This window comes from Macaca thibetana, chromosome 8, assembly GCF_024542745.1.
Source record: "Macaca thibetana thibetana isolate TM-01 chromosome 8, ASM2454274v1, whole genome shotgun sequence".
In the NCBI taxonomy this organism is placed as follows: domain Eukaryota; kingdom Metazoa; phylum Chordata; class Mammalia; order Primates; family Cercopithecidae; genus Macaca; species Macaca thibetana.
The window spans coordinates 69,878,653-69,905,193 of record NC_065585.1 but is presented as its reverse complement, the minus strand read 5'-3'; the positions used below and the strand labels follow the sequence as shown (position 1 = coordinate 69,905,193).

At 37.8% G+C, this 26,541-nt stretch overlaps 1 protein-coding gene across 1 annotated transcript in view; it reads left to right on the top strand.

Moving 5' to 3' along the window:
• Positions 1-10,446: 10,446 nt before the first annotated feature.
• CRISPLD1 (cysteine rich secretory protein LCCL domain containing 1) overlaps positions 10,447-26,541 on the top strand; it is a 45,182-nt gene continuing 29,087 nt past the window's right edge. The window contains exons 1-2 of the mRNA XM_050802302.1: positions 10,447-10,894; positions 11,901-12,220. Coding sequence (XP_050658259.1) covers positions 11,963-12,220 — 258 coding nt within the window. The 5' untranslated portion in view covers positions 10,447-10,894; positions 11,901-11,962. The remainder of the gene's footprint in view (positions 10,895-11,900; positions 12,221-26,541) is intronic.

Genomic DNA, 26,541 nt, shown 5'->3' with positions numbered 1-26,541 from the left:
ACAAAGGGTGAGAAACCAGAAGTGGAACAGGAAAACTGGTTTGATAAAGGCAATTTCTTCAATATGTGGGACCAGCACTTCATCTGATTAATAGACGGTCTGTAAGTTGAATTGTTACTAACAGATAAGGTATTAATTTAAAATAGAAATCAAATCTATCTTATGGGATTTGCAGAAGTAATGGTTTTTCTTACATGCTCCTTTCCAGATGTTCTTTTTATAACTACAGGCAATCTTAATTTTCAAATGTTCCAAATGTATAATTAAAGTTACCGTTTCACCTCAATTTAAAGTATTAAATCTTGAATAAACTTGGATAGACTGCTGCTTTGGCAAACCAAGAAATGTGTCTTGAATTCTTCTGATTCTTTCTTTACCCATTCTGTCTGCCATCTGGCTATAAGCCACTCTTCACTTCTCAAAACACACACACCTACTTCTTCCTTCCTGGCACAAGCGTGACCCTACGTTTTAAACATGAATTCCTTTATATAATATTGTTCAGGGCAGAAAGGCTTTGTACTTCATTTTTCCTTTTCTATTATCAAGAAATATGTCTTACCTTGGATTTGAGACTATATGCTTTGTGTTGTTCGTCTTCAGTCAAGTGAATGTGCCTTTTTGTATCACCAGATCCTTCCAAACTCAAGAATCCCACTTAGTTTGAACCACTCTTTCAAGGCCGTTTTTAAAAAAATCATGTGGCTTATTTATTAAAATATGACATTAGCTTATGATTTTATGACAATAAAAGTTGTCCAAAGTTAAGTCACTAATGAGGGTATTAGCCATTAGTAAGATTTAGAAACTTCACAACAGACTACTCGGCCTGCATCTTCTCTATTAGTTTGCTTTAGTTTGCTATTTCTTATTTACTGTTCCCTGCTTCCAAGATCATTTTTATATTTTCAAAATATACTTGTTCCTGAAAAACAAAGGACTGAAGGTGAGACAGGCTTGGTAGCAAGAAGAGGAAGGGTGTGGCAAGCACAGGTGCTTTGAGGAAAAGTTTTATCATCAAACTGTGTTCAGACTATTCACAATAGCAAAGACATGGAATCAACCTAAATGCCCATCAATGGTAGACGGGATAAAGAAAATGTGGTACATATACACTATGGAATACTATGCAGCCATAAAAAAGAGCAAGGTCATGTCCTTTGCAGGAACATGGTTGGAGCTGGAGGCCATTATCCTTAGCAAACTAACACAGGAACAGAAAACCAAATACTGCATGTTCTCATTTATAAGTGGGAGCTAATTGATGAGAAAACATGGACACCTAGAGGAAAACAACAGACACTGGATCCAGTAGGAGCATGGAGGATAGGAGGAGGGAGAGGATCAGGAAAAATAACTAATGGGTACTAGCCTTAATTCCTGGGTAATGAAATAATCTGTACAATAAACTCTCATGACACAAGTTTACCTATATAATAAACCTGCGCATATATCCTCTAACTTAAAAATTAAATGAGCAAACAAAAATAAATTCTGTTCAGGTCACAATCTCTGTGAACCTCAATAATATTTATTTCACATAGTTTTTATAAGATTGGTACATTAAATATGAAAGTATTTATCAGTCTTTTGATGTGATAGTTTTGTTCAACAGACATTAAAATATTAATGTTTTGGCCTGGCGTGGTGGCTCACAGCTGTAATCCCAGTACTTGGGGAAGCTAAGGCAGGTGGATCACCTGAGGTCAGGAGTTCAAGACCAGTCTGGCCAACATGGTGAAACCCCATCTCTACTAAAAATTAAAAAACTAGCCAGGTGTGGTGGTGAGCTCCTTAATCCCAGCTACTCGGGAGGCTGAGGCAGCAGAATCACTGGAACCTGGGAGGCAGAGGTTGCAGTGAGCCGAGATCACATCATTGCCCTCCAGCCTGGATGACAGAGTGAGACTCCATCTCAAAAAAATAAACAAAAAAAACTTAATGTTTCTGTAAGGACTTACAGAAACATCTGTTGGGCATTCATGTCTGTTTGTGCAACTGACAGCTCTAGATACTCTGAGTATTACACATGATATGAATTTATCAAACAAAATATCTCATGTATCCCATAAATATGTATAATTATTGTGTGTGTATCAATAAAAAAGGAGTAATTCACCTTTTAGACAGAAGCAAATCTTAAATCACAATTATCACTTTATCACTGCAATTTACTTACTGTTTATCTGATCTAGTCAGTGAGAGGAGAGTAAAAATACAGGAATCAATAATGAAAGAAACCCAGTAATACATTAACAAAAAATATCGGGGGCTTATAGAAACATTTACTTGGTATTTGTGTATCTGGCAGATTGGCTGCAGTCTTGGCTGGCCTCAGCAGGACTAGGTTAGACTCCAGGGTTTAGGTCAATTCAGACATACTCAAACCAAAGAGCAACAGCTACCTGGGTATGCTGTTCTGATGGCAGGGGGTAGAAGTTCAAAGAGGGAAGGCAGAAATCGCCACACCCCCAAATCTTAGCTTGATATAGGCACTCTGTCACTCCCACCCACATTCTATTTAGCAAGGCAAGTCACATGGCCCAGCCCAAAGTCAGTGGCAGGAGAAAGAAGATTTGTAGGCAAATAATTTGATTTATCACTACATGGAATATACTTATCAATAAATGGTGCTTTAAAACAAAAACAAAAACAAAAACAAAGCCACTTCCTTGACTAATTGCATTTTTGCACCTAAATTCTGGCAAGTACATATTAAATTTAACGTTGTTTATTATGACTTTAGATAGCTAAAAAATATTTTAAATAAAATAGTATATATTTTACTGATCCTAATATCTGGACCACAGGTGTCATTAAAACTTCCACTTAGAGAAGAGGATTTTCTTAAGTCTAAAAGACATGTTCTTCCTGTTGAACTTTGCTTTCTTTGAGTATTTGAGGATATGTGTATATTTTATGTTGTGGGTAGAATACTTCTATATGAGGATGATTAGAAGTTATTGGAAGATTTAGGATTTGGGATGAAACTTGAAAGGAAGGAGAAGAGAGAGACAGGCAGCAATTGAGAGAAGTTATAATTTGGGCAATAATTTGGTCAAATGACACAAGGACAAAAATATTTAGAGGCAGGGAGGTGCCAAGCATGGGTAACCGAGTTAAGAGCACAGCATGAAGCAAGATGGAAGCAAAAGGCACCTTCTGTGAACAATGCAATTACACATAATAGAGGTTATGAATGTTTTAGATCTGTATGTGAAAGCTGGTTATTTAAGCACATATTCTATCTTCGTGCTCGGTTTATTGTTTATAAAGTCATTATTTAACAAAACTTTTATTTTTTATTTTATCATATTCCACTTTTTTTTTTTTTTTTTTTTTTTTTTCTAAGACGGAGTCTCGCTCTGTCACCCAGGCTGGAGTGCAGTGGACGGATCTCAGCTCACTGCAAGCTCTGCCTCCCGGGTTCACGCCATTCTCCTGCCTCAGCCTCCCGAGTAGCTGGGACTACAGGCGCCGGCCACCTAGCCCGGCTAAGTTTTTGTATTTTTAGTAGAGACGGGGTTTCACTGTGTTACCAGGATGGTCTCGATCTCCTGACCTCGTGATCCGCCCGTCTCGGCCTCCCAAAGTGCTGGGATTACAGGCTTGAGCCACCGCGCCCGGCACTTTTTTTTTTTTTTTTTAAAGGAAAGCATTTCTAAATCTGTGTTAATTCTCCGGCTTATTCTCAGGAGACTAGTTAGACGTGACATTACAAATAAAAAGTTGCATATTTTCTTCTGTATTTCCCATGTTTTCCCTGCAACTTATCTAATTAACTTTTTAAATCTCTCCTTCACTATCTAGTGAAATAATGTATTTAATATTGAAACGCTACATACATAGGCACACATATACTATTTTTAATGTATTTATTTGTATGTATTTGCTGAACCCAGGGATTTTAATTGTTTTACCTCTGTAAAATATGACTCTTTAAATTACCATTAAAAGTGGACTGCAAAGTTTTTGCCAACTGGTTCCTCATGGGCTAACAACAATTGAGAAAGCTTTTATCCTCCTTATATTAGGATGAAAAGCCTGTCTCTGACGTCAATTCTGTAGATAAAAGGGTGAACACTTTTCCTTTTACAATGCTTGCCTTTCAACTGCCCCTCCTGGTAAACCTGAAAGACAACCTCGAAGCCAGGCACATTGAGAAGCACTTCTACAGGTCTAGAGAAATGAGAAATCAGCAAAAGATGAAGCTGCAGCTAGATTTCTCATGCCACCCTGAATGTACTTCAGAAATACTTCTTTAATTTTAAAGCTTTTTAGTATTATCCACTATTCTGGATATTGTGTGATATAAAGAAATTAAAATACAGTGCTTCAATCTAGACAAACAGTTTTATATTAGTGAAGTGCGCTTTTTAGTTTTACATCCATGGCTCCTGCTCTGACTTACGACATTCTTACGACACTCAGATGCTAACACTCTGAATATGCCGGATTTTCATATAAGGGATAAAGAGATTTATGGAAATATAAACCATGAATTGATAAAACATACATAGTAGAACATCAGTTAAACAGCATCATTCTGAAATACAATTCTTAATGAATATTTGAGTCCTCTCTCTAGAAAACATTTTCCTGTGGATGTTAAGAAGAGTATATTGAAAAGGGTGAATGGTCTAGAAATGGATTGCATTTCCCTCTCTCCTTCTTTAAAAGAAATATTTACATATATACATTTGAATCTCAGTGAATGGCTGGTGCAGTACTTCTTAACTGCTTACTGAAAAGCCGTTCATGGTGGTGGCTCTGCAGATACTGTAGGGAGCAATTATACTATGTCTGGTATAGCCGGGGACATGTGTGTACTTTTCTAAGAAATAATAAATATTCCAAAATTCCAAATTTATTTGTTCATTAAACATACATGGCAAGAAATACAAAGATCATATCATCATAATCTCTTTTCGCAAGGACATTTTAGCATTGTGGGAGAAAAACAACAAGTATATGAATAGCTACAATTTATAGAATAGAAAGTGATTAGATTTAGAGAAATGAGAAGTACCAGAAAAAAAAATGGCTGACTAGAACAATTAACATCTTTGCAATGGGGACGGTAAGGGTGTGCATACTCAGAAAAAATACATGGAAGAGATTTCAAGCTGTGAAAACAGTGTCAAGAAAAGCACAGAAACACATAGAGAAATTACTGACATTTCTTTCAGATGCACAGAGGACAGTAAAACTGCAGAAGAAAATTAAAAATGAATTATTACGTTTAGTGATTGAAGATCAGTCAAACTTCAAAGAACAGATGACAGAGTGGGTGTGCAAATGTAAAAATAAGCTTAAAATTATTACTTTCCACAATCAAGAAATAAGGAATTTTTGGATTATGGCATTAGTATAGGCCTCAGCAGTAATACACTTTTTTCTTTTTAAAAATTTTATAGATTTAGGGGACACGAGTGCAGTTTTGTTACATGGATATATAGTGTAGTGGTGAAGTCATCCGGATAGTGAACATTGTACCCAATAGGTAATTTTCCATCCCTGACCCTCCTCCCACCCTCCCACCTTTCTGAGTCTCCAGTGTCTATTATTCCACTCCGTATCTCCATGTGTCACCACTGCTTGTCTCCGTCTTATAAGTGAGGACATGTAGTATTTGACTTTCCGTTTCTGAGCTATTTCACTTAGGATAATGGCCTCCAGTTTCATCCATGTTTCAGCAGTTATATTTTTAAATAATCCAGTTGAAACATCATAATAATTCTAGATTTAAAGAATGATGGCATTTTTTCTGTCTCTTATTTCTGGAACTTGAATGTTCTCCAGAACAAATTCATGAATTTTTTTAATAGTGATGACAAGAAATGTAAGCTTTACATATAATCATTGTAATCTTAAATTATTCCTTCTTCACATTATAACACAAAAACCTATTTCAGACAGATCAAAGATCTAACTGTAAAATGTAAAATAATAATGCTAGAAGATAACACAGGAGACTTTTCTTCATGATTCTAGGATAAACACATATTTCTCTAAAGGTCCTACAGAGCACTAGCCATAAAGGAAAAGACTGTTAAACTGGACTTCATTAAAATTAGGACATTCTGTTCATCAGCAGATAGGATTAAGAAACTGAAAAGGCAAAGCAAGGAGAGGAATAATAAATGTATGATATACTTTATGTCTAAAAAGGACATATACCAAAAACAAAAAAAAACTTACAAATTAATAATAAGAAGGTATACAACCTACTTTATCTACTTGAGTTGTACAGAAGCATACCTTAGGTCCCAGTAGTTCTACTCTAAACTACATAGCCAATTTTTCAAAAAGTGTAAATATGCGCACAAAAAGACATGTATGAGATTGTTCTTAGCAGTACTATTTTTAATAATCCTAAACTGAAAGCAATCCTAATATTCAATAACAGAACGGACAAATAAATTGTAGTATGTTCAACAAAGAAAAAGCACAGAAGTACATATAGAAATTACTGACTTTTTTTCCAGCTGCATAGACCGAAGCAAGGGTAGTGGAAAAAAAAAAAAAACACACACAAAAATGAAATTTTAAAGTTGTTTTTATTTATTTATTTTTTATTTAAAAAAAATTTTTTTTGAGATGGAGTCTTCCTCTGTCACCCAGGTTGGAGTGCAATGGCACAATCTCAGCTCACTGCAACCTGTACCTCTCAGGTTCAAGTGATTCTCCTGCCTCAGCCTCCCAAGTAGCTGGGATTACAGGAGCCCACCACCACGCCTGGCTCTTTTTTTAATTTTTAATTTTAATTTTTTATTTTTAGTAGAGGTTGAGCTTCACTACGTTGACCAGGCGGGTCACGAACTCCTGACCTCAAATTATCCACCCGCCTCAATCTCCCAAAGTGCTGAGATTACAGTCATGAACCACTGTACCTTGCCAAATTTTTTTTTTTTTAAATTGGCCATGTAGTTATTGCATATACAGCTACATACAACAACAGGAATAAATCTCACAAACATATTGAAATAAAAGAAAACAGACAAAAAAGAAGCCAGACAATGGGATTATTATAGACCACAGACTCTTTGGCTTCCAATGTAATGAAAGTTAATACGGGCCAAACAGATTTCCCAGACAAGGCTTTTATTTGGGGCTAGTGCTTGAGTGTAAGGGAGACAGCAGAATCAAAAGAATCCTCCAGTTGACTCCCTGAAAAAGCTGGTATGGATTTTTTAAATTAGGCAGATCAAGGGAATTGACATCATGTGTAAGAAGTTATGCAGGCTAGGTTGGGCAAACCTTGTGAGGGGTACCGGATGCAGGTCAGCATCTGTGGTTGCGATGGTTATCTTGAATAATGGGGCCATCTGGAGGTCTGGCCAGAGGCAACAAGGATGCAAATCAATTTTTCAGCATTCCTTCCTGAGATGGGACACTCCACAACCTTGATTCCGTATTTGGGTCTTCTAAGGCCAGTTTCTGGACTTAAATAACATTTACCCTATTCAAGTACTTTCTACTTACTGTTACGTTTTAAGTGCTTTCGTGCATTAACTCACCTTAATACAAAAGTAACAGATGAGATAGCTACTATTATTTCCCTTTAAAGAGAAAGGATCCAGGGCCGTACAAAGTCCAATGACTAATGGCACTTCATGAATCTAATTTAGGCAGCTTAATTTAAATTCCATGTTTTAAAACATTGTCCTACACTGATTCTATCTCCTAACGCAACGGGAATTCTATTCTTACACCTCCCCAATAGAGGATGTACTTAACGAAAAAAGTGGTGATAGAACAGACATGGAGTCATGAAATTATACAGTGAACAAAATGTCTCTATATACCCACTTTTGCAAGTTCAGGGATAGGAAAACACATAAGAATAGATTTAAAGATAACTATGCACATAAGCAGAAAATAATAGCCACATGGAGGAAATACGATATTGACAGAAAAATGTATCTCTTTGTAGAAATGTATCTCTTAGAACGCTTTGTGGTGCACACAACCGAATACCCAAGTCACTGTGATTTAAACATTCGTTATTTATTTTAGCAAGAAAAATGGAAGATAGGTGTTGCGGTGATTGGTCAATGGCAGGGGAGTCAGGCACAGTTGTCTTTCTGTTTGGCCAGGGTAATGGGTTTCTGCCCTCAGGCTTGTCTGTCTTCTTTGCAAAGTAAGAGCTGCATCTTTCAGTTTCACAGACTTACACATTGGTACCTAAAGAGACATTTTCTCTTTTTGCATCTCTTTTTATCACAGAAGAAAACCTTTGCCAACCCTCCTCCTTACCCCCAAGTTTCCCTTTCAACAGCTAGGGTTGCATGACACGCCCATGCTAAATCAGTCACTGGTGGCAGGGATAGATTGTGATGCCTGGCTTTGACTAATCAACATTCGCCTCCTGAAGATGCCAGTTTGACAGCATGTGAGAGGGTGGATCCCCCCAGTAAATTGGAGGCTATGGGCTTGGAAGGAAGAAAGGGGTGGAAGGCTGGTTGTTGGTTAGGCAACCACCAGTGTTTGCCACAAGAAAGTAGTAATGCTAAAAACAACCAGGGCTTTACAAGTAACAGCCTTAGCCGCAAACCAAAGTGCCACTTTTACATGAATTCTGTGTGAAGAAGACATTTTCTTATGTCTACACACAGATTTCTCAACAACAAATAAAAAATCTGAACAGTATCATCTTTGAGTATTCAAGAATATTGTGTTTGATTTTACTGTTCAAAATGGCATTTCCGACATATATACTCAATCAGGAATGACAAGATGTATTATTGAAAGGCTAAAGTTAACATGATGAATGTTTAAATCACCTGCAGTACCCAAACTGGAAGCCAAAAGAAATGCTGAGTCAAAGGATAATTTTTTCTCCTTGTTTAGAGAAAGATTTGGAATTAAAGCCTTAAAACAATTTTTATTTTCTTTAATGTAAGCCTTTAGGGTGTTGGATTTATCATACATCGTGTAAGAATGTTTATAACAAATATTCAAGGGTTACAAATTCATTTAACTTCACTTCCCTATCATTTTAATTCCCTTCTTCCTAATTTGAATTCTCTTTGCAAATGTTTCAAGTAATATTATTACTTTCAATGGCTCTTTATTCAACATTCAGTATACTTTTCAATGCCACATGAAGATTGTAGTATAAAAACATAGTTTTCATCTGCTGTAACAAATGATAGTTATTTTAGTCTAAACTTTGGCGGTTTTCTATCAGTTTCTAGGAGGGAAAGCCAGTTTTCTCAACCCTGTGCATGGAAATTATGAATAGCTACTAGAAAAATACAAAGTTAAGAACTTTTTGTACTTAAAACTGCTATAAAATTGCAGAATTACACTTCTATAAAAGTCTTATGTGCATCAAAACTTTTCACCTTCTGCATCTTTCTAATAAGTGATGCTTCCCTTGTCTGTGACAGGAAGCTAGGTCTCACCTTCAGCTGAGGCTTACATTTGAGTTTTTAGGTTGGATAGACACGGTGTAGTTGAATGGTGGAAAGAGACAGGCAACAGCTTGGGATGATTTGAGTTATGACCACAATGTTGTACTTGATTTGATCATATGCTAGATACTCTAGCATTTAGAAAGAATGAAAATTGAGATTATGATTCACCACATTAGGGAAGCAAACATAGATGGATTAAAATAATTAAAAATAAAAATAAAAAACAGCTCCACACTCGGTAGGGTAAGCTGTTGTGAATTTAAAATTAGCAATTTTCTTACTGCAGATTACAACATGAACAAAGGAACGGCCTCTCTTTTCACTACCTATTCTGGCGTTTCAATTCTTGTCAACAATCCCTGATAAATTAACTAATGGCATCCTTTATATCAACTCCTTAAATGTATACATCATAAGAAAAAAAAGTGCTATGGCCACCTTGAGAAGACAGTGCCTCATATTTTATGAATAAAGAGGGTGTCTCAACTGTCAGGCCATTCTGAGTCACATATTGACCCCAAATTCTATTGAACATCTTCCCCGCTTGGATCTCATCAAGGATGCGGACCCCTGGGAAAAATAAAAGGAAAAGACTTTCTTTCTCCATTTCGTCCCCTATTTCCCCCTTTTGTGCCTCCAAGATTGAAGGTGTTAACCCCATCCCCCACCCACTCCATGCTCTCTGGGGCAGCCCCTTCCTCTGTAAGGACCCTGAAAGGCATTTCAACGTATCAGCAGAAAGGAACTGAGTGGGAGGAGGATCTTTGCATGCAGGGGAGCTGGCGGGGTTGACGGGGTTTGGGGCCCTCCTTGCACATATCTCCCACGGGGGGACCAGACCTTCCGGGCTCAGGTATTGGGAGCCCAAAGCACGCCTACAAAGGCCGAGCGCCCTGGCTTCGCAGCGTCCCAGAGAAGCAGGGCGGGCTGCTTCTGGCGGCTCTGGCGGGCCTCTGGCCAAGGCAGGCTGGAGGTGGGGGTGGGCGAGGAGGGGCGCTGAAGTCACGTGCCCGCGCTGGGGCCTCAATAAATGCTCTGGAGCGCGAGGGAGCGACGAAAGCGCTCGGCGCCTGGTTCTGCGCGCACCGGCTGCACCCAGCAAGAGCAAGAGGTCGCCTCCAGCCTCCGCAGCCGAGCCTTGCTGGTGTCCCCGCCCGTCGCTCCTGCAGATAATGCTCAGAGACTCTGGGGCGCCCACCCTGGCAAACTAACGAAGCAGCTCCCTTCTCACCCCAACTGCAGGTCTAATTTTGGACGCTTTGCCTGCCACTTCTTCAAGGTTGAGGGAGCCAGAGAGGCGGAGGCTCGCGTATTCCTGCAGTCAGAGCCCACGTTGCCCCCCTGACGCGCGGTGCTCGGGCCCTTCCAGAGCGGGGCTCTCGGTCTGCGGTCCCGTGTGAAGGCTCTGGGCGGCTGCAGAGGCCGGCCGTCCGGTTTGGCTCAGCTCTGCCAGGAAACTTCACACTGGAGAGGTAAGGGCGATTCTAAAACGCATCGCTGGGTCGTCAAGCTGCCACCCTTTCCTATCTCCCTTTTCCTTCTTAAACTGTACTTAAAAAAAAAAAAAAAAAAAAAAAGCCTACTGGTACAGAGTGGTTAGGCTCGAGGGGTGGGTGGGCTACTCGGAAAGCAGCGATGATAGAGATTAGCGGGAGCTCCAGTTCTTGTAAGTGACTTTGTTGGTTTCACCTCCTTTCTCTGTCGCGCGCTTTCCATTTGAATTCAGAGAACTGTGTGTGCCTTCACACTCGAGAGGAAAAGCTCTCAAGTTGCCGGGGAGCTGCTGACTTCTTCGGGTGCAGGCCACAGATTAGTCACAAACTTTCCAGGAAATACTGAGTTTTTGACCTGAGCCTGAGTAAGAAGAGACTTACCCCAGGGACCCAAACCGTTCATTTGCAGTAGTTCACGGGGCCCCCTAGATGTACCCTTGGATGCATATATGAATAGCCTTTTGTATTTCTTTGAAACATTCACTCTCAATTTTAGAATGCTGTGGACATTTTGAGTGTCTGTGCAACAGAGATGTGCCACTGGAATAATACCAAATAAAATATTAACACCTTAAAACTCTTCATAGAGAAACATGAACCTCTAGATTGAAATCAAACATTCTAGGTGTATATAACATCTTTTGCAGAATATGTGTAATGTGTAGCCACTAAAAGTCTTGCAATTCACATAGTATTTTCAAGCTTTGACTCTTCTAGGCTACTTTTGCCATTTACGTTTGGCCTCAGGGGTATTATCTTGGACAATACGGTTTTCTATTTTGTGGAAACTGCATTGTGAAAAGTCCTCTGGAAGAAAAAAAAAATGGGTTGGAGATAAGTTATTTCAAAATATGAGTGTCCATTTTCTGTTGTTAAATAGATAGATCAAACTGACACACTTCCTTTGTAACTTGTTTTGCTCGTGTTATTAGAAAATTCATATCTGCCGGTATTTTCATCTTAATCACACGACATGTCGTTATAGCCAAAAGGAGTGGAAGAGCCTGTCTTGGAGATTTTCCTGGGGAAATCCTGAGGTCATTCATTATGAAGTGTACCGCGCGGGAGTGGCTCAGAGTAACCACAGTGCTGTTCATGGCTAGAGCAATTCCAGCCATGGTGGTTCCTAATGCCACTTTATTGGAGAAACTTTTGGAAAAGTACATGGATGAGGATGGTGAGTGGTGGACAGCCAAACAACGAGGGAAAAGGGCCATCACAGACAATGACATGCAGAGTATTTTGGACCTTCATAATAAATTACGAAGTCAGGTGTATCCAACAGCCTCTAATATGGAGTATATGGTAAGGACGTTTTTCAAGTGGTATGTACAAAAGAAATGTTTATTCATGCTTTCAGTCAGCAGTCCTCATGCTGTTCTTTACTCTTTAATCATTTGTTTTATATGAATATTTTATATGTTTTAAGAAAAGATTTTCTTTCAGGGTATTTTCCTCTACGTATTCATTTATTAATAATGTTCCTCTTGTTTCTAAGAGCTCTTGACATTTCAGAGTAGGACTAAATGCCTTTAGAAACAATGTTCCTACTAAGTGCTGTAAATTCTACTCTTACCAGGAAGGTTAATATAGTGAAAATGGAAAACAGCTGGTATATTTGCTGTTAATTGACTTAACTGAAAATTTACTTCCTAATTCCTGATAGAACCTTTTTATGAATGGTGGATCTGAAAATGGACTAATAATTGGAAGAAATAATTGCTGGATTGCTGGTATATATAGTTTCTAATGGGTCTTTGTTTCTTATAAACATGTAAATGACATTGTAAAAGATACATTTTTATGGTTGCTTTATGTTAAACAGTGCTTTGGCAAGGCCTTTTTTTCTCCCCTTGGATTTATTATTTGTGAACTTGAAGCATGAAAATAAGCCTGGGCAAAGGATTAATTTAAAATATGCAACTTATCCTTAACAACCTTATGTTTACTCTGAGTAAATTTGTAACTTTAAGGGACAGAATTACTTCTTTAAGACTACTAGCATGTAACTTATGAGTATACTGCCATTTCATACCCTAAACATTTAGAAAACTTCAAAAATCAGTTATTATATTCCTTCTATGAATGAGGAATGCACTAGCAAAGCCTGATAATAAATAGTTGTTGGTGATGGCAAAACTTACTTAACAAATGTTGGAAATGGCATTTTCATTGCAGTTAATTTTCATAAATTAGTTATTTTCTGCATTTACCTTAGTTTTGGTGGATATTCTTTATTTGGATAATTTTCATGAAGCATGGAAGTTCTGAGTTCCTATCACCCATTATAAAGTATGGCATTACACTATTTTAACTTTTACCAGAAAAAAATTATTTTATCCTAAAGAAAGTAGGTGGCACTCAAGGGAACTAATCAGGGATTAAGAATTGAGACTCAGGAATGAGGCTGTCTGGATTAAACTTCTGGCACTGACACCCTCTAGCTATGTGACATTGGGCATTTGCTAATTTCTCTCTACTTCAGTTTCCTGGTGCCTAGCATTATATACTCACCTCAAAGGATTATTGTGAAGATAAAAGGAGATAACCTGGACACAGTTTAGCTCATTATCAAACATACTTCAAGATCTCAGTAAATGTTACCAAGACATGTATAACTAATTTTATGTTTCCTTATATGGTTTAAATATAATATCTAAGGAAATTGCCAGCTCTTCTCAAAATACTGTGCAGGACATGACATCTGTCATGTCTTATATTTCTGCCTCTTGCATAGTGTTTGTCTAAAGTGAAAAATTCTATGACTTCTTCATCAATGAGACTTCAAACAGAGTGGCCAGTTCTGGAGCCTTTCCAACTAGGCTACTGAATGCTTATTCCATGTGAATAGGTATTCAGCTACTTTTTACTTAAGGAAGAACTTGGGAGTTCAAACCCACAAAATGCAATCTGAGAATATTTGTGTGTGTTTTCAGTAATATGGAAATCATGGAAGAACAGTTCTGTGATGCGTTCTCATGTCTGGCTTCCAATAATAATAATAATAATAATAACTGCCTATTGTATGATATCTGGTCTGGGATGTTTATATGAGTTTCTTTTTAGTTTCACTGGTTTCAGTCTGTCCTTGAAATGTAGATTCAGAAACCAGCCAGGGTTTATGTTGTGTTGCCCTTAGATACTATTAGCACTGGAACTGTGTCTTGGCCATTAACTGGTCTGCAGAGAAGTGCATTGCCCAACTGTAATACACATTTTCTAGAGTACACATTTAAGGTGAAGTCTAAAATACTATTTTATTTGAAATACTGTTGATTTAGGCATTTTATAACAATGTAAATGAGATGTAGATCATTCTTGTGAAAATCCAATTTATTCAAATCGTTATTTAAAATGTATTTATTCTGAGAAAACAAACCTTTAAACTGGCTAAAGGGCTATTTCCTGTAAAATCTGCAATGTCCTATGATAAGTACTACTGGTTTTGGCCCCTTCTACCCTATGTGTCTGTCATTTCATGTTAAATGTTTGAATAACCACTTACCTTATTTATACTTGGTGCATATTTTAGGTAACTCTTTGTCCTTAAACCTATGGGAGCCAGGCTGTATCCGGACATTATTAATGTTACATTTCTACCCCTACTCTTTTACTCATTTAACTTTTAGGGTTAAAAATTGAGTCTGGGCTGGGTGCAGTGGTTCATGCCTGTAATTCCAACACTTGGGGGCAGAGGTGGGAGGATCATCTGAGTTCAGGAGTTCTAGACCAGCCTGGCCAACATGGTGAAACCCCATCTCTACTAAAAATACAAAAAATTAGCCAAGCATGGTGGCATGCACCGGTAATTCCAGCCACTGGAGAGGTTGAGGCACCGGAAACGCTTGGGGAGGGGAACATTGTAGTGAGCTGAGATCACGCCACTGCACTCCAGCCTGGGTGACAGAGTAAGACACTGCCTTAAAACAAACAAGCAAGCAAGCAAACAAACAAACAAACAAAAAACTTGAGTCTGGAAAGCTTATTTTCTTTTAAAGAGCTTTAGGTGTTGATTGAGAATAAAGAAATAGACTCATTTGAAAATTTGCTTGTAAGCAAGGACACAGAATTCTTTGTTCACGTCTGTGAGTAATGCCAGAGGAGCACAGAACAAATGGAACATTTCTAATTTTGAGTGCTAATCAGTGGATGAGATGAGGTATATATTGTTTCTGAAGGTGGTCAGAAACGTGAATCGTAGGAAAGAGTTGGGGGTATATGTCAATTAGAGGAAGAGGAAGAGAAAAATGCAGGGTGGCAGGAATTGGCAGGCTGGTTGTAGGGAACTGGAAGCAGATTAAGTTCATGGAAGCAGATTAGTTGATGAAAGCACAGACCTTGTGGCAGAGTCAGGATGAGGAGAAATAAGTTATTGGTGATAGAAACCAGTAATCCTAAGGAAGGAGATTACCTACATTTAATTTGGGGTAAATGGAGAAACTGGAACTTTTAGGGCATTCAGTGATACTGTTGCTGAAGTGGCAGTGGGTTTTGGAGGGAAAAGTATTGGCTTTGGACCTAGATTTCAGCAGGTTCACATTTTGCTTCTGCTGCTTATTGGCACGTGAACCCTGATAGTCAGCAAACATTCTAGGCGTTGTTCTTCTCATTGGCAAAATAAATGAAAGAATATAAACCTTATATGTTTATTGGCCATTTTTATTTTTTTTTTTTTTTGAAAAATGTCTGTTCATGTCCTTTGCACACTTTTTAGTGGGGTTGTTTTTTTCTCATTGAGTTCCTTGTAGATTCCATATACCAGTCCTTTGTCAGATACATAGTTTACAAATATTCTCTTCCATTCTGTAGGTTGTCTGTTTACTCTGTGGTTATTTCTTGCTGTGCAGAAGCTTTTTCGTTTTAGCACCATTGGTCTATTTTTGTGTTAGTTGCATTTGCTTTTGAGGTGTTTTTCATAAATTCTTTGCCTAGGCCAATGTCTAGAAGAGTTTTCCCTGGGTTTTCTTGTATAGTTTTTATAGTTTCAGGTCTTACATGTAAATATTTAATTCATAAATCATGCAATATCACTCAGCCATAAAAAAGAATGAAATCATGTCTTTTGCAGCAATGTGAATGGGACTGGAGATCATTATCTTAAGTGAAATAACTCAGAAACAGAAAGTCAAATCCCGTATGTTCTCACTTACATGTGGGAGTTTAAATACTATGTGCACATGGATATAGGAAGTGAATTAATAAACGCTGGAGACTTGGAGAGGTGGCAAGGGTGGCAAGAGATGAGAAATTATGTAATGTGTATATTACATTATGTAATATATGTAATCATGTAATGTGTATATTGTACACTATTTGGGTGGTAGTTACACCTAAAGTGCAGACTTCATCACTACACAATATATCAATGTAACAAAACTGCACTTACACTCCTTAAGTCTATTAAAAAAAAAAAAAGAATACAAACCTGACAGGTTGTAATGAGATAAGCCATTTGCTACTGTGGAACAGCTTTGCTTTCTTTAAGCGTTTGCATTATGTGTTTTAAGACTGCATTGCTTGGTTCTTCCATGTCCCCATGCTCTTGTTTCCCACACATCTCTGAAAAGTTTGTTTCCCAAGTTTTCACTTCTGTCCTTTTCCCTTTCTACAGGGACTTATGTACTCCTCTGACTTTAAATATCCTGTATTTGTGGCTCCATATTCTGTATCTCCAGCTGACAGCGCTGTCTTTGAGCTTCATTTGAGCTTCATTTTTGTATTTCCTACTGCCTATTGGACCATCTCCATGTAATGTTACTCCACAGACATAATACTGCACACTGCAAGTGTCAAAAAAAAAAAACCCAAAAAAACCTGCCTTATCCTTTTCCTCTACCCTCACCTGCCAGCCTCTTTGTTGATGATGAATATCACTAACATCTTCTCAGTACTTTCTAAGAAACATACAAAAAAAAAAAAAAACCCAGAAAATTGGTCATATCCTTAACTTTTTACCACACATTTCCGTATATCATACACACACGAACATCAATACACCATTACTTGCCAAATTGTGTAGCTTCTGTCTCAAATGTCTTTTGAATCCCTCTCTTCTATTGCATTCTAATCTTTGCTCTTTTCATACCTACACTGGTACCACAGCTTCCCACCTAGCAGACTATACCAGTCTGTTCTGTTCCTCCTTTCTTTTTTTTTCCTTTTTTTTTCTTTTTTGAGACTAAATCTCGCTCTGTCTGCCAGACTGAAGGGCAGTGGCACAATCTCAGCTCAGTGCAAACTCTGCCTCCAAAGTGTAAGTGATTCTCCTGCTTCAGCCTCCCAGGTAGCTAAGATTACAGGTGCACGTCACCATCCCCAGCTAATTTTTATATTTTTAATAGAGATGGAGTTTCACCATGTTGGGCAGGCTGGTCTCAAACTCCTAGTCTAAAGTGATCTGCCCGCCTTGGCCTCCAACAGTGCTGGCATTACAGGCATGAGCCACCATGCCGGTCTTTGTACCTACTTTATTTCTAATTTACCTCACTCTCCTCACCATTAGTGAAGGTGACTTTTCCCCCAAACCAGTCTGTGCTGGTTGCTTAGTTGCACAACAGTTCTGTTGACTTCTGGCTGCTCACAATTTAAAGCCCACCATGATTAGCTTATAAATGGAAGCATGTTGTCCAATCTGCCCCAGAGTGGTCAACTCCCTTGTGTTTATTTGAACCTGTGTTCCCATTGAATTACTCAGTGTTCTTGAAGATGGGCATACCTCCTCATGCCCTCGTGCTGGGCTGGAGTGCAGTGGCACTGTCTTGGCTTATTGCATGTCCGCCTCCCAGGCTCAAGAGATTCTCCTGCCTCAGCCTCCCGAGTAGCTGGGATTGCGGGCGTGTGTCACTTCGCCTGGCTAATTTTTGTGTTTTTAGTAAAGATGGGGTTTCACTATGTTGGCTAGGCTGGTCTCGAACTCGTGACCTCAGGTGATCCACCCGCCTCAACCTCCCAAACTGCTGGACAAGTGTGAGCCACCGGGCACGGCCACAAACTCTTACTTTTCCCTCAAAACAGCTTAAACTTTGTCTTTCCTATAAAGCTCCCTCTGCTCTCGTCATTCCACTGCTGCATTCCTATTTATTTAAGCCTATTTATAGTATTAAAGTCTATTTTTTTGCAGTGAAATATCATACTTGTTTTCCTTTCTAAGACTGAATTACTAGAAGGATAAGTATCATACATTATTTATCTTTATAACTAAGCTTGGTGAATAGAAGGGCTACTCAGTAAACATTTGTTGATAGAATATTGTTGCTCAATAAATACTTGTTGAATAAGGGGATGGATGGATGAATAGGTAAGATTATATGAAACAAATATGGAGGACAGGTAAGACAGAGAAATTAAAATAATAAAAGTTCTGGAAGGTAGAATATCACCAAAACCAGGGATATTGATGTGGGAAATTGGAAACACTTGAGAAAAAAGTATAAATGCTTCAGATAATTCAGGATTTTTTCCCTAGTTTTTCAAATTTTCATGAGCTGCTAAAAAATGTCGTATAACATAGAGCTACTAAACTGTTAGTAAATGTATTGAAATGTTGTGGAATTTAAATAATAAAACAGATTAATGAGTCTTTACCCCTTATTGCATATTTTTAACATAGTCTGTAAAATATTATAGATAAAGTTCAAAATAGTTTGTTACTATACAAAGTGTACCTAAGTGTAGAATGTACTTTAGCAACCAGGGAGGGCAGGTGACCTAAAAAGGACATGTGGGTCAACTGTGTAAACTGTTTCTTGCTGTTATTACTGTTTCCCTGTTTTTTTTGAGAAGTGTTGGCAGACACTCTGCTGGGGAGTTGATTGCTATGCATGCCTCCTCTCCCCTCATGTATTGGAGAGGCTATGGGCAGAACCTTCACATGAATGACACTTTTCTAACTGTAAAATGAAACACATCTGGTTTCGCTAGGGAACCAGAACCCAAGGGCCAAATAACTGGTGGTACTTTCAGTCCTGGGTGTATGTTGATGCAAACAATGTCTTGGTTTCAATTGGTTACTTATGTTCTTTCTAAGGCCATGCTTAAAATTAGAAATTATGTTTTGTTTTTTTCCTTCTGTGCTTCAGTACAGAAGATAACTCCAGAAACTGGACATGGGACAATCTAGTTTGTTGAACAGGGTAATGCTAATCTAGAATATGCAAAAGTGATCTTTAGCTTGTGAATTGCTTCATTTACTCTCATAAATTCACATTTTCTAACATTATTTGCTATCAGTGATATATGTCCAGAATAAATGTAGATAAAGAAATGATGGCCTTATGACTTCCTTACCCATAGCTTGTGTCCTGATCTTGGTACAAGTGCCAAGAATTCATTGCAATAAATATTTTATTGCAATTAAGGTTTAATGGCAATTAAGGTTACTGCAATTCTTAACTCCTAAAATAATAGTTTTCTCTCTGTATACTGTTGCTTGACTGGTCATTTTCAAAAATGAAATATTTTTATATCTTTGACATACGGTATCTACATACACCTAAAGGTATATGAAATTTCTGTTTATTTAAAGAATATCATTATTACTTAAAATTACTAAAGTTCCCTTATTCTGAATTTAAAATAGCTTATTTAATTTTCCTAAAGTGTTTTTGCTTTAATAGTAGTATTGAGATACAATAAAGTTGTTTTAAGTATCATTTTCTACAGAATTTTAAAGTTTACAAAACTTTATTTTGAATATTTTTAAGACTTCGACCTTTAAAGTGAGTGTATTTTTCTTTTTGAAGATTGCACCATAGATGGCAATACCTATAGAAAGAAAAGTGACATTACAACCCAGTTCTATTCTCCCTTAAATATTAGCAACATATCTATGGGTTTAGAAAGACGAGAAGAAAAGTAGTTTCAATAGGAGAATGGAACATCCAGAGCCTGAGATATGCCACAAAATTTTGGAATTGTGCTTTTATTCATTCCTTTATTCAGCAAGTATTGGGAGTTTACTAAATCCCAGGCACTATCTAGGCTCCTAGTAGAAACAGAACAAACATTCTTCCTTGCATGGAATAGATGCGAGTCTCCAGACAGCCAGGGTGCCCATGTGGCAGACAGACGGAGTATGAGAAGTGTGGTAGGAGATGAGGTTACAGGTTTAATTGGGGAAGAGATGCAGATCATCGTAAAAACTCTTTCTTTTAGCTGAGTTTATGATAAGAAGCCATTTGAGGCATTTCGACATATGAATAGCATGACCTTCCCTACATTTATTCAGAATCATTCTGGCTTTGTTGAGAACATACTTTAGGCGGTGCGAAGAGGAGCACAGCTGTGAACAGGAAGACAAGGCAATTGCAATAATCGTACAATAGTTGATGGTGGCTAGGAGTGGGGTGACAGCCATGAAGGTAGTAAGAAATGGAAAGAGTATGAATATAAATCCCTATGTGATCATAAAATTCATCTTGGAAAATTAAAGGAGGCCTTGTTGCAAGATGAATGAAATTGACTTGGCTGGCCAGCCAGCCAGTAGGCTGGGATTTCCTGCATTTGATGCAAGATCTAAATCCATCCAAGCCTTGGCTGCCGTGTTTTGAAAACTGATGGCAGTTTCCCCTCTGGTTTGAATATCAGTGGAGAAGATTCTGGATCCTTCAACTTGCAAGGACTTCTGGAATGGTTGCAGAGATTCCAGAAATCACTGGTTACCCATTTTACCCACACAATTTCAAGAGATTAGAGGAGGAGGAACGCAACCTCTGTCTCCTCCCTTTCTGGGATAGATTTGCCTGCTGTTTCCTCACCTAGTCTGCCTTCCCTCTCAAAACTCAGTCTCCTTCCTCCCTCCATAAAAACAGAAGATGAGAACTTTTGCATGAGAAGTAGAACAGGAAATTGTCCAGTTTCTGCCCAGCAATCACTATTAATTGCACTATCATGGGAATGTCTTTGGGATTTTATTTCATTTTGGCAGACTTATTTGGCATATGGGGTATAGCTGTACAGTTTGCGCCATTAGATCTTGGAAGCGTTGTAGTTGTTATTTTTTCTAAGATGGGGAAGAATATGGATAGACCAGTTTTAGGTAGAGAAAGTTGGGGCTCAGTTTGAGACATACTCAAATTGAGATTTAGCTTAGATATCGAAATGAATGCCATTAGATACAAAGCAGTTAATATATGGAGGCAAATCTTGAACATGAAATTAGGACTCACCATCATTTAGATGGTATTTAAACTCATGAGGAGAGATGAGGTCGTCAAGGGAATGAATATACATACAGATGGTCAAGACATGAGTTCTTGACACACTTTAAAGTGTAGAGGTAGGGAAGATGAGAAGGAAAAACACAAAGAAAATTGAGAATTAGGAAGAAAACCAGAAGAACATGATGGCCTGGAATTCAAATGAAGAAAAGCAGAAAGAGTGATCAGCTCTGTCAAATGCTGCTTATAAAGCTCAAGTAAAATGCAGATATGACAATTTTACAACATATTTGACAATATAGAGGCTACTGAAATCTGATAATACAGTTTGGATGAAGTCATAGTGGTCTAAGACTAGTTCAAGAATGGGATCAGAAATATTATTCATTACTTATTTATCGAACATGCAATATCTCCTGTGGGTCAGGTGGTACCCACAGTCTTTTGTTTTGAGTCAGGGTCTCTGTCCCCTAGGCTGGAGTGCAGTGGCACAATCACAGCACACTGCAGCCTTGACCTCCAGGGCTCAAGCCATCCTTCCACTTCAGCCTCCTGAGTAGCTGAGACTACAGCAATGTGTCACCAGGCCCAGCTAATACACAGTCTTAACTCTCTTCCAGCCTAAAGTTTTCAACTTAGTTTTAGAATAGATAATTCAATCTGGGAATGTATCTCAAATTTTATGACAATAAATAGGAAAATGTAATTTATTTGCATAATTTTTGCACTTTACTGAATGCCTTTATTTAAATATGAAAATATAATAATCATATAGTCACACTTAAGAGTTACATTTAGTTCAGGAAAATTCTCTCTTTGCTATTGTTCAGGCTGTGCTCTCTCACATATTCCTTACGGGAATTTATACACCAAATCATTGCACATGGCTTTAAAATTTAAATTCTTATATTTGTAGTGATTTTTACTAAATCAAAGCCAAGTCTTTATAAAAATGGCTATGGGTCATTGCTTTATTTATATATGCATAAATATACATATGTTATATTTATACACGCACATACATCATGGAGGATATTTATACATGTATGCACATATAATACATTTATATGTATGATATTTAGTTTACAGGAAGAAAAATGTGAAAATTTAAGTGGTAATGAATTATCTGGTGAAGATATTACAGTATGTCTAACCATGTTCTTATTTTCCTAAATATTTGTTGCCTTCATAATTTTAAAAAGCTACTTGTAAGGCTTTTATAATTGATTACAGTGATTTGTTATTATTGATAAATTTACGTTTAAAAAGGCATTTAAATCAACAAATATTGACTGAGCACTTATGTGACAGACACTGTTCTTAATGCTGAGGAATGCATTAGTTTATAAGGCGTTTGACCAGTTAATGAAAATAAGCAGAGTGAGGTGATAGAGAATGAGGGAGGTGGAGCTAATCCTATTGGATAGTTGGAGAAGGCTTTTCTGAATTGGTGAATTACAAGGAGTCAGCTAAGGAAAGATACAGAGACCCATCATTCTAGGCAGGAGAAATACTAGGCACAAAGTCTTCAAGTCAGGAATAAGGTTGGAATTTAACAAAGAAGGACTGTGGGACTGAATTTTATTCCATAACAGGGTAAGTATTAGAAAATAAGGTAGACATAAAAACATGGACCAGAATCCTTTTTTTTTTTTTTTTTTTTTTGAGACAACGTCTTGCTCTGTCACCCAGGCTGTAGTGCAATGGCACAGTCATGACTCACTGCATCATCAAACTCCTGGGCCCAAGCCGTCCTCCTCCTCAGCCTCCTGAGTAGCTGAGACTACGGGCACATACCACCACACCCAGCTAATTTTTAAATTTTTTGTAGAGATTGGTCTTGCCGTGTTTCCCAGGCTGGTCTTGAACTCCTGGGCTCAAGTCATCTTCCTGCCTCGGCCTCCTGAAGTGCAGGGATTATAGGCGAGAGCCACAGTGCCTGGTCCCAGAATCCTTTTTGGCCTTTTAGGTGAATAAAAATTTCTGTTTTATTTTTGAATTTTTTTTGAGATGGAGCCAGTGTGGTGGCTCATGCCTGTAATCCCAGCACTTTGGTTGCTGAGGTGGGTGGATCATCTGAGGTCAGGAGTTCGAGACCAGTCAGATCAACATGGTGAAATGCCATCTCTATCAAAAATAGAAAAATTAGCCAGGTGTGATGATGCATGCCTGTAGTCTCAGCTACTTGGAAAGCTGAGGCAGGAGAATCGCTTGAACCTGGGAGATGGAGATTTTAGTGAGCCGAGATCGTGCCACTGCACTCCAGCCTGGGTGACAGAGAGACTCCATCTCAAAAACAAAAACAAAAACAAAAAACAGTAAAGTTCAGAGATTTAATAGCAGCGAAGAAGTTTACTATATTATTTCAAGGTATTGACAAGAATCAGAGATTTAAAGTAATAATTTCTTCTCTGATTTGCCATTGGTCACACCACTCTATCACACCACTGTATGTGGTGTCACCTGCTTTCCCTTTGGAGACATTTGACTAGGCAACATCTGGAGATTAGAAAGAGATAATCAAAGACATGTTAGTAATGGATTAATTTTTTAAGTACTCAGATATTAGATAATATGGATCTAGTACAGATACATACCAGATAGCTTGTTTGGGGTTCATATTGCAATTGAATGCTAAATACATATGGTTGTACAGGAATCTAAATTATGAAAATTATGGAACTGTTGACCCAAATATGTTACTTGGATTACTGGGTTATTAAACTGGCTAATAATAAGAAGCTGAAACTGATCTGGCGAAGCTTACTTTTTTCTTCTTTTGACTTGTTAACAGAATCAGTAAGGTGTGATTAAGTCAACTACTTACACATACATGCTAATTGGGAAAAAGACAGCAGATTTTCTATATTGGCAGCTCATAAACCTCAAAGGCAAACATTTGAAAAAGGACACAGTCTATTTAGTAAGCCATGCTTTATATTTTAATTTTTAAGCCAAAACATGTTATGAAAATAGCAGAATATTAAAGATAGAAAGCATATTTTTGTCATGGCAAAGCAAGTAGGTATGATTTTGGGGGTAGAAATAAGGGGTGCTTTTGTCTAATAGTACTCAAACTTTAATGTGCATATGAATCCCCTGGGAATCTTGTTAAAATATATATTTCGATTCAATAGGTCTGGGAACCCCAATATTCTGCATTTCTAACAAACCCCCAGGTGATGTGGTGGCCGCTGTTCTAGCAACCTCATTTTAAGTAGAAGGCTTTATCCTTCCTGGAGGAAGTGAGGTTTAAATTGGGACATGAATAATTGTAAAATACAGGTTCTTTATTTTCTCCCTCTTCAACTATCACATTCTCCTCCCTTTTTTCTTTATATAAGGTAGTGACTGTAACTGTTAAGGCAGGAAAATGGAATTTCTTTTTCATTTTTTTTTTTTTTTACAAAGTACTTATAATGCATAATGTTGGAGAAGTTTGAACAATAAGATTCTCTCCTCTAAGGCCTAATGTTGAAGTCAGTCTAATTGGAGGAGAAATGGGAAATGAATCTCAAAGTTAGTTAATGGCACAATTCTGCTGGATAGTGAAAAGTGAAATACAGCCACTGACAGAATAAACCTTAAAGGCCATATGAGTAAGAAGGGAGGAAGTAGAATTTCAGTTGGGTAAGTATGAGGGGTTGGAGGGCAGCAACTAGATAAAAGGATAATGAGCTATTAGGCAAGACTGAGAGTGAACACGGGACTTAGTGTTTCTAGAATGTCCCCTGTATGTTGTTGCAAGTCAAACAATACAAAGTAACCACCAAAATGCTGGACAGTCTGGTAAAGGGGCTGCTGGTAATAAAACGTAAAACTGTATCTTATACTTGCTCAAGACATATTAAATCCGTATCTGAAATAATGAATGAGATCAGATGTTGTCCAGAGAAGGAAAATCAAAATGAAAAAAAGTGTTGAGGAAGGGGCAGCTCTTGAATGAAGATGGAATAAGAACTTGGGAACTCCTGTGTGGAAAGAAAAGGCCAAGAGGTCTGCTAAATCAAGGGTACTGTGAATAAGTGAGTACAACCTGAACAAATACAAAGCAGTGCTATTTCACGTGAACGTCTACCGTGTTATTACATGTGCCTTGAGATTTTTGATGCTAAACAGATCTCGCCAAGCCTGCTCCCCTTTGCAGACAGTGAGAATGCCTATCGCCCTCCTTGTTTTCTTTGTAATGAATTTCTACTTCCTTTAAGATTCACTTAGAGCCTAACCTGCTTTTGTCTAAACCCTCCATACAGAATTAGGTGCCTCCCAGACCCAGTTCCCTGGCTTCCATAGCCTCCTTTACATGCCGCTGCTTGCAGTGTTTACATCCTTGTCTCTTTCTCTAGCCTCACATTCCTTTGTAGGAAGGGACTGTGCCATGGTAATCTTTGCATTCCCCGGTTGTGTGGCTGACACATGCCCTAAGCTCAGTTTGTGTTAGCCGGAAGGAAAACAAAATGGGATGAATGAAAAAAATGAAAAGATGACAAGATTTTCAACAACAATTTAAAGTAGACAGAATGAAAAGGATTTAATTCTGTCTTGACAAAATAGTTTTATTAGAAAATTGCAAAAACATTCTTTTTAGTGAAAGCTTTTCACTAAAATGTTTTACATAATTACATATCATTGCAAGCTTGACATGATATGTAAATATTGTTTTACATATCCTGATGTACTCTATTGAAAAATATAAAATTATGTAAAATGTAATAAAAAAGTTAGGTAAAACCATTTTATATATTTTAAACATGAATTTATGCAAACAATAATTTTACATAAAACAATTTTATATAAAACAAAATTTTATGTTTTTAAGTAGAATAGTTTTTGGCTTAGGGCAAACTCATTCATTTTGGGTTAGTGCAAACTCATTTAGTAAACATGACAGGTGGCTAAATTATCACTGGATTTCAGTGACTTTCTGAGTTGCACTGGGTTTCTGACATCTCTGTCTCACGATCTGGGGATGGTCAGAAGCCCTCTGAAGTTCAGGATAGGATCTTCCAGGAGATACAGTGATCAGAATGCCAAAACTCTTGATGAACTGTTTTCAAGATGTAAGTCACAGTATGGTAAGAAGTACAAATTAATATATTTTACACTGCATATAAATCATGAAGAATTTCAGAATAAAGCAGTGACGAGTAAAGCCTCTTAGAAGAGGTATGTTTTGAAATAGTATTTGGTAGAGGTTACCATCATTGTGTGGAAGGGAATATGGTGAGACCCTCATCAGTAAGGGATTGTGGTGAAAATATGTGTCCAGCTGATTCAATGGGGAGGAAATGGCTGTCACAATCTGTGTGAATTGATTTAAGCCTCAATTATGGAGATATTTAGGCTTGGTCAGATTTTCCCAAATGGTGGAAACAACCTTGTTCTGTCAAGTGTGAATCATGGCAGACTTGAGCAGCACAGCCCTGTTCCATTGTCTTATCTGCTTCTTATGATGAAACATTTTATTTG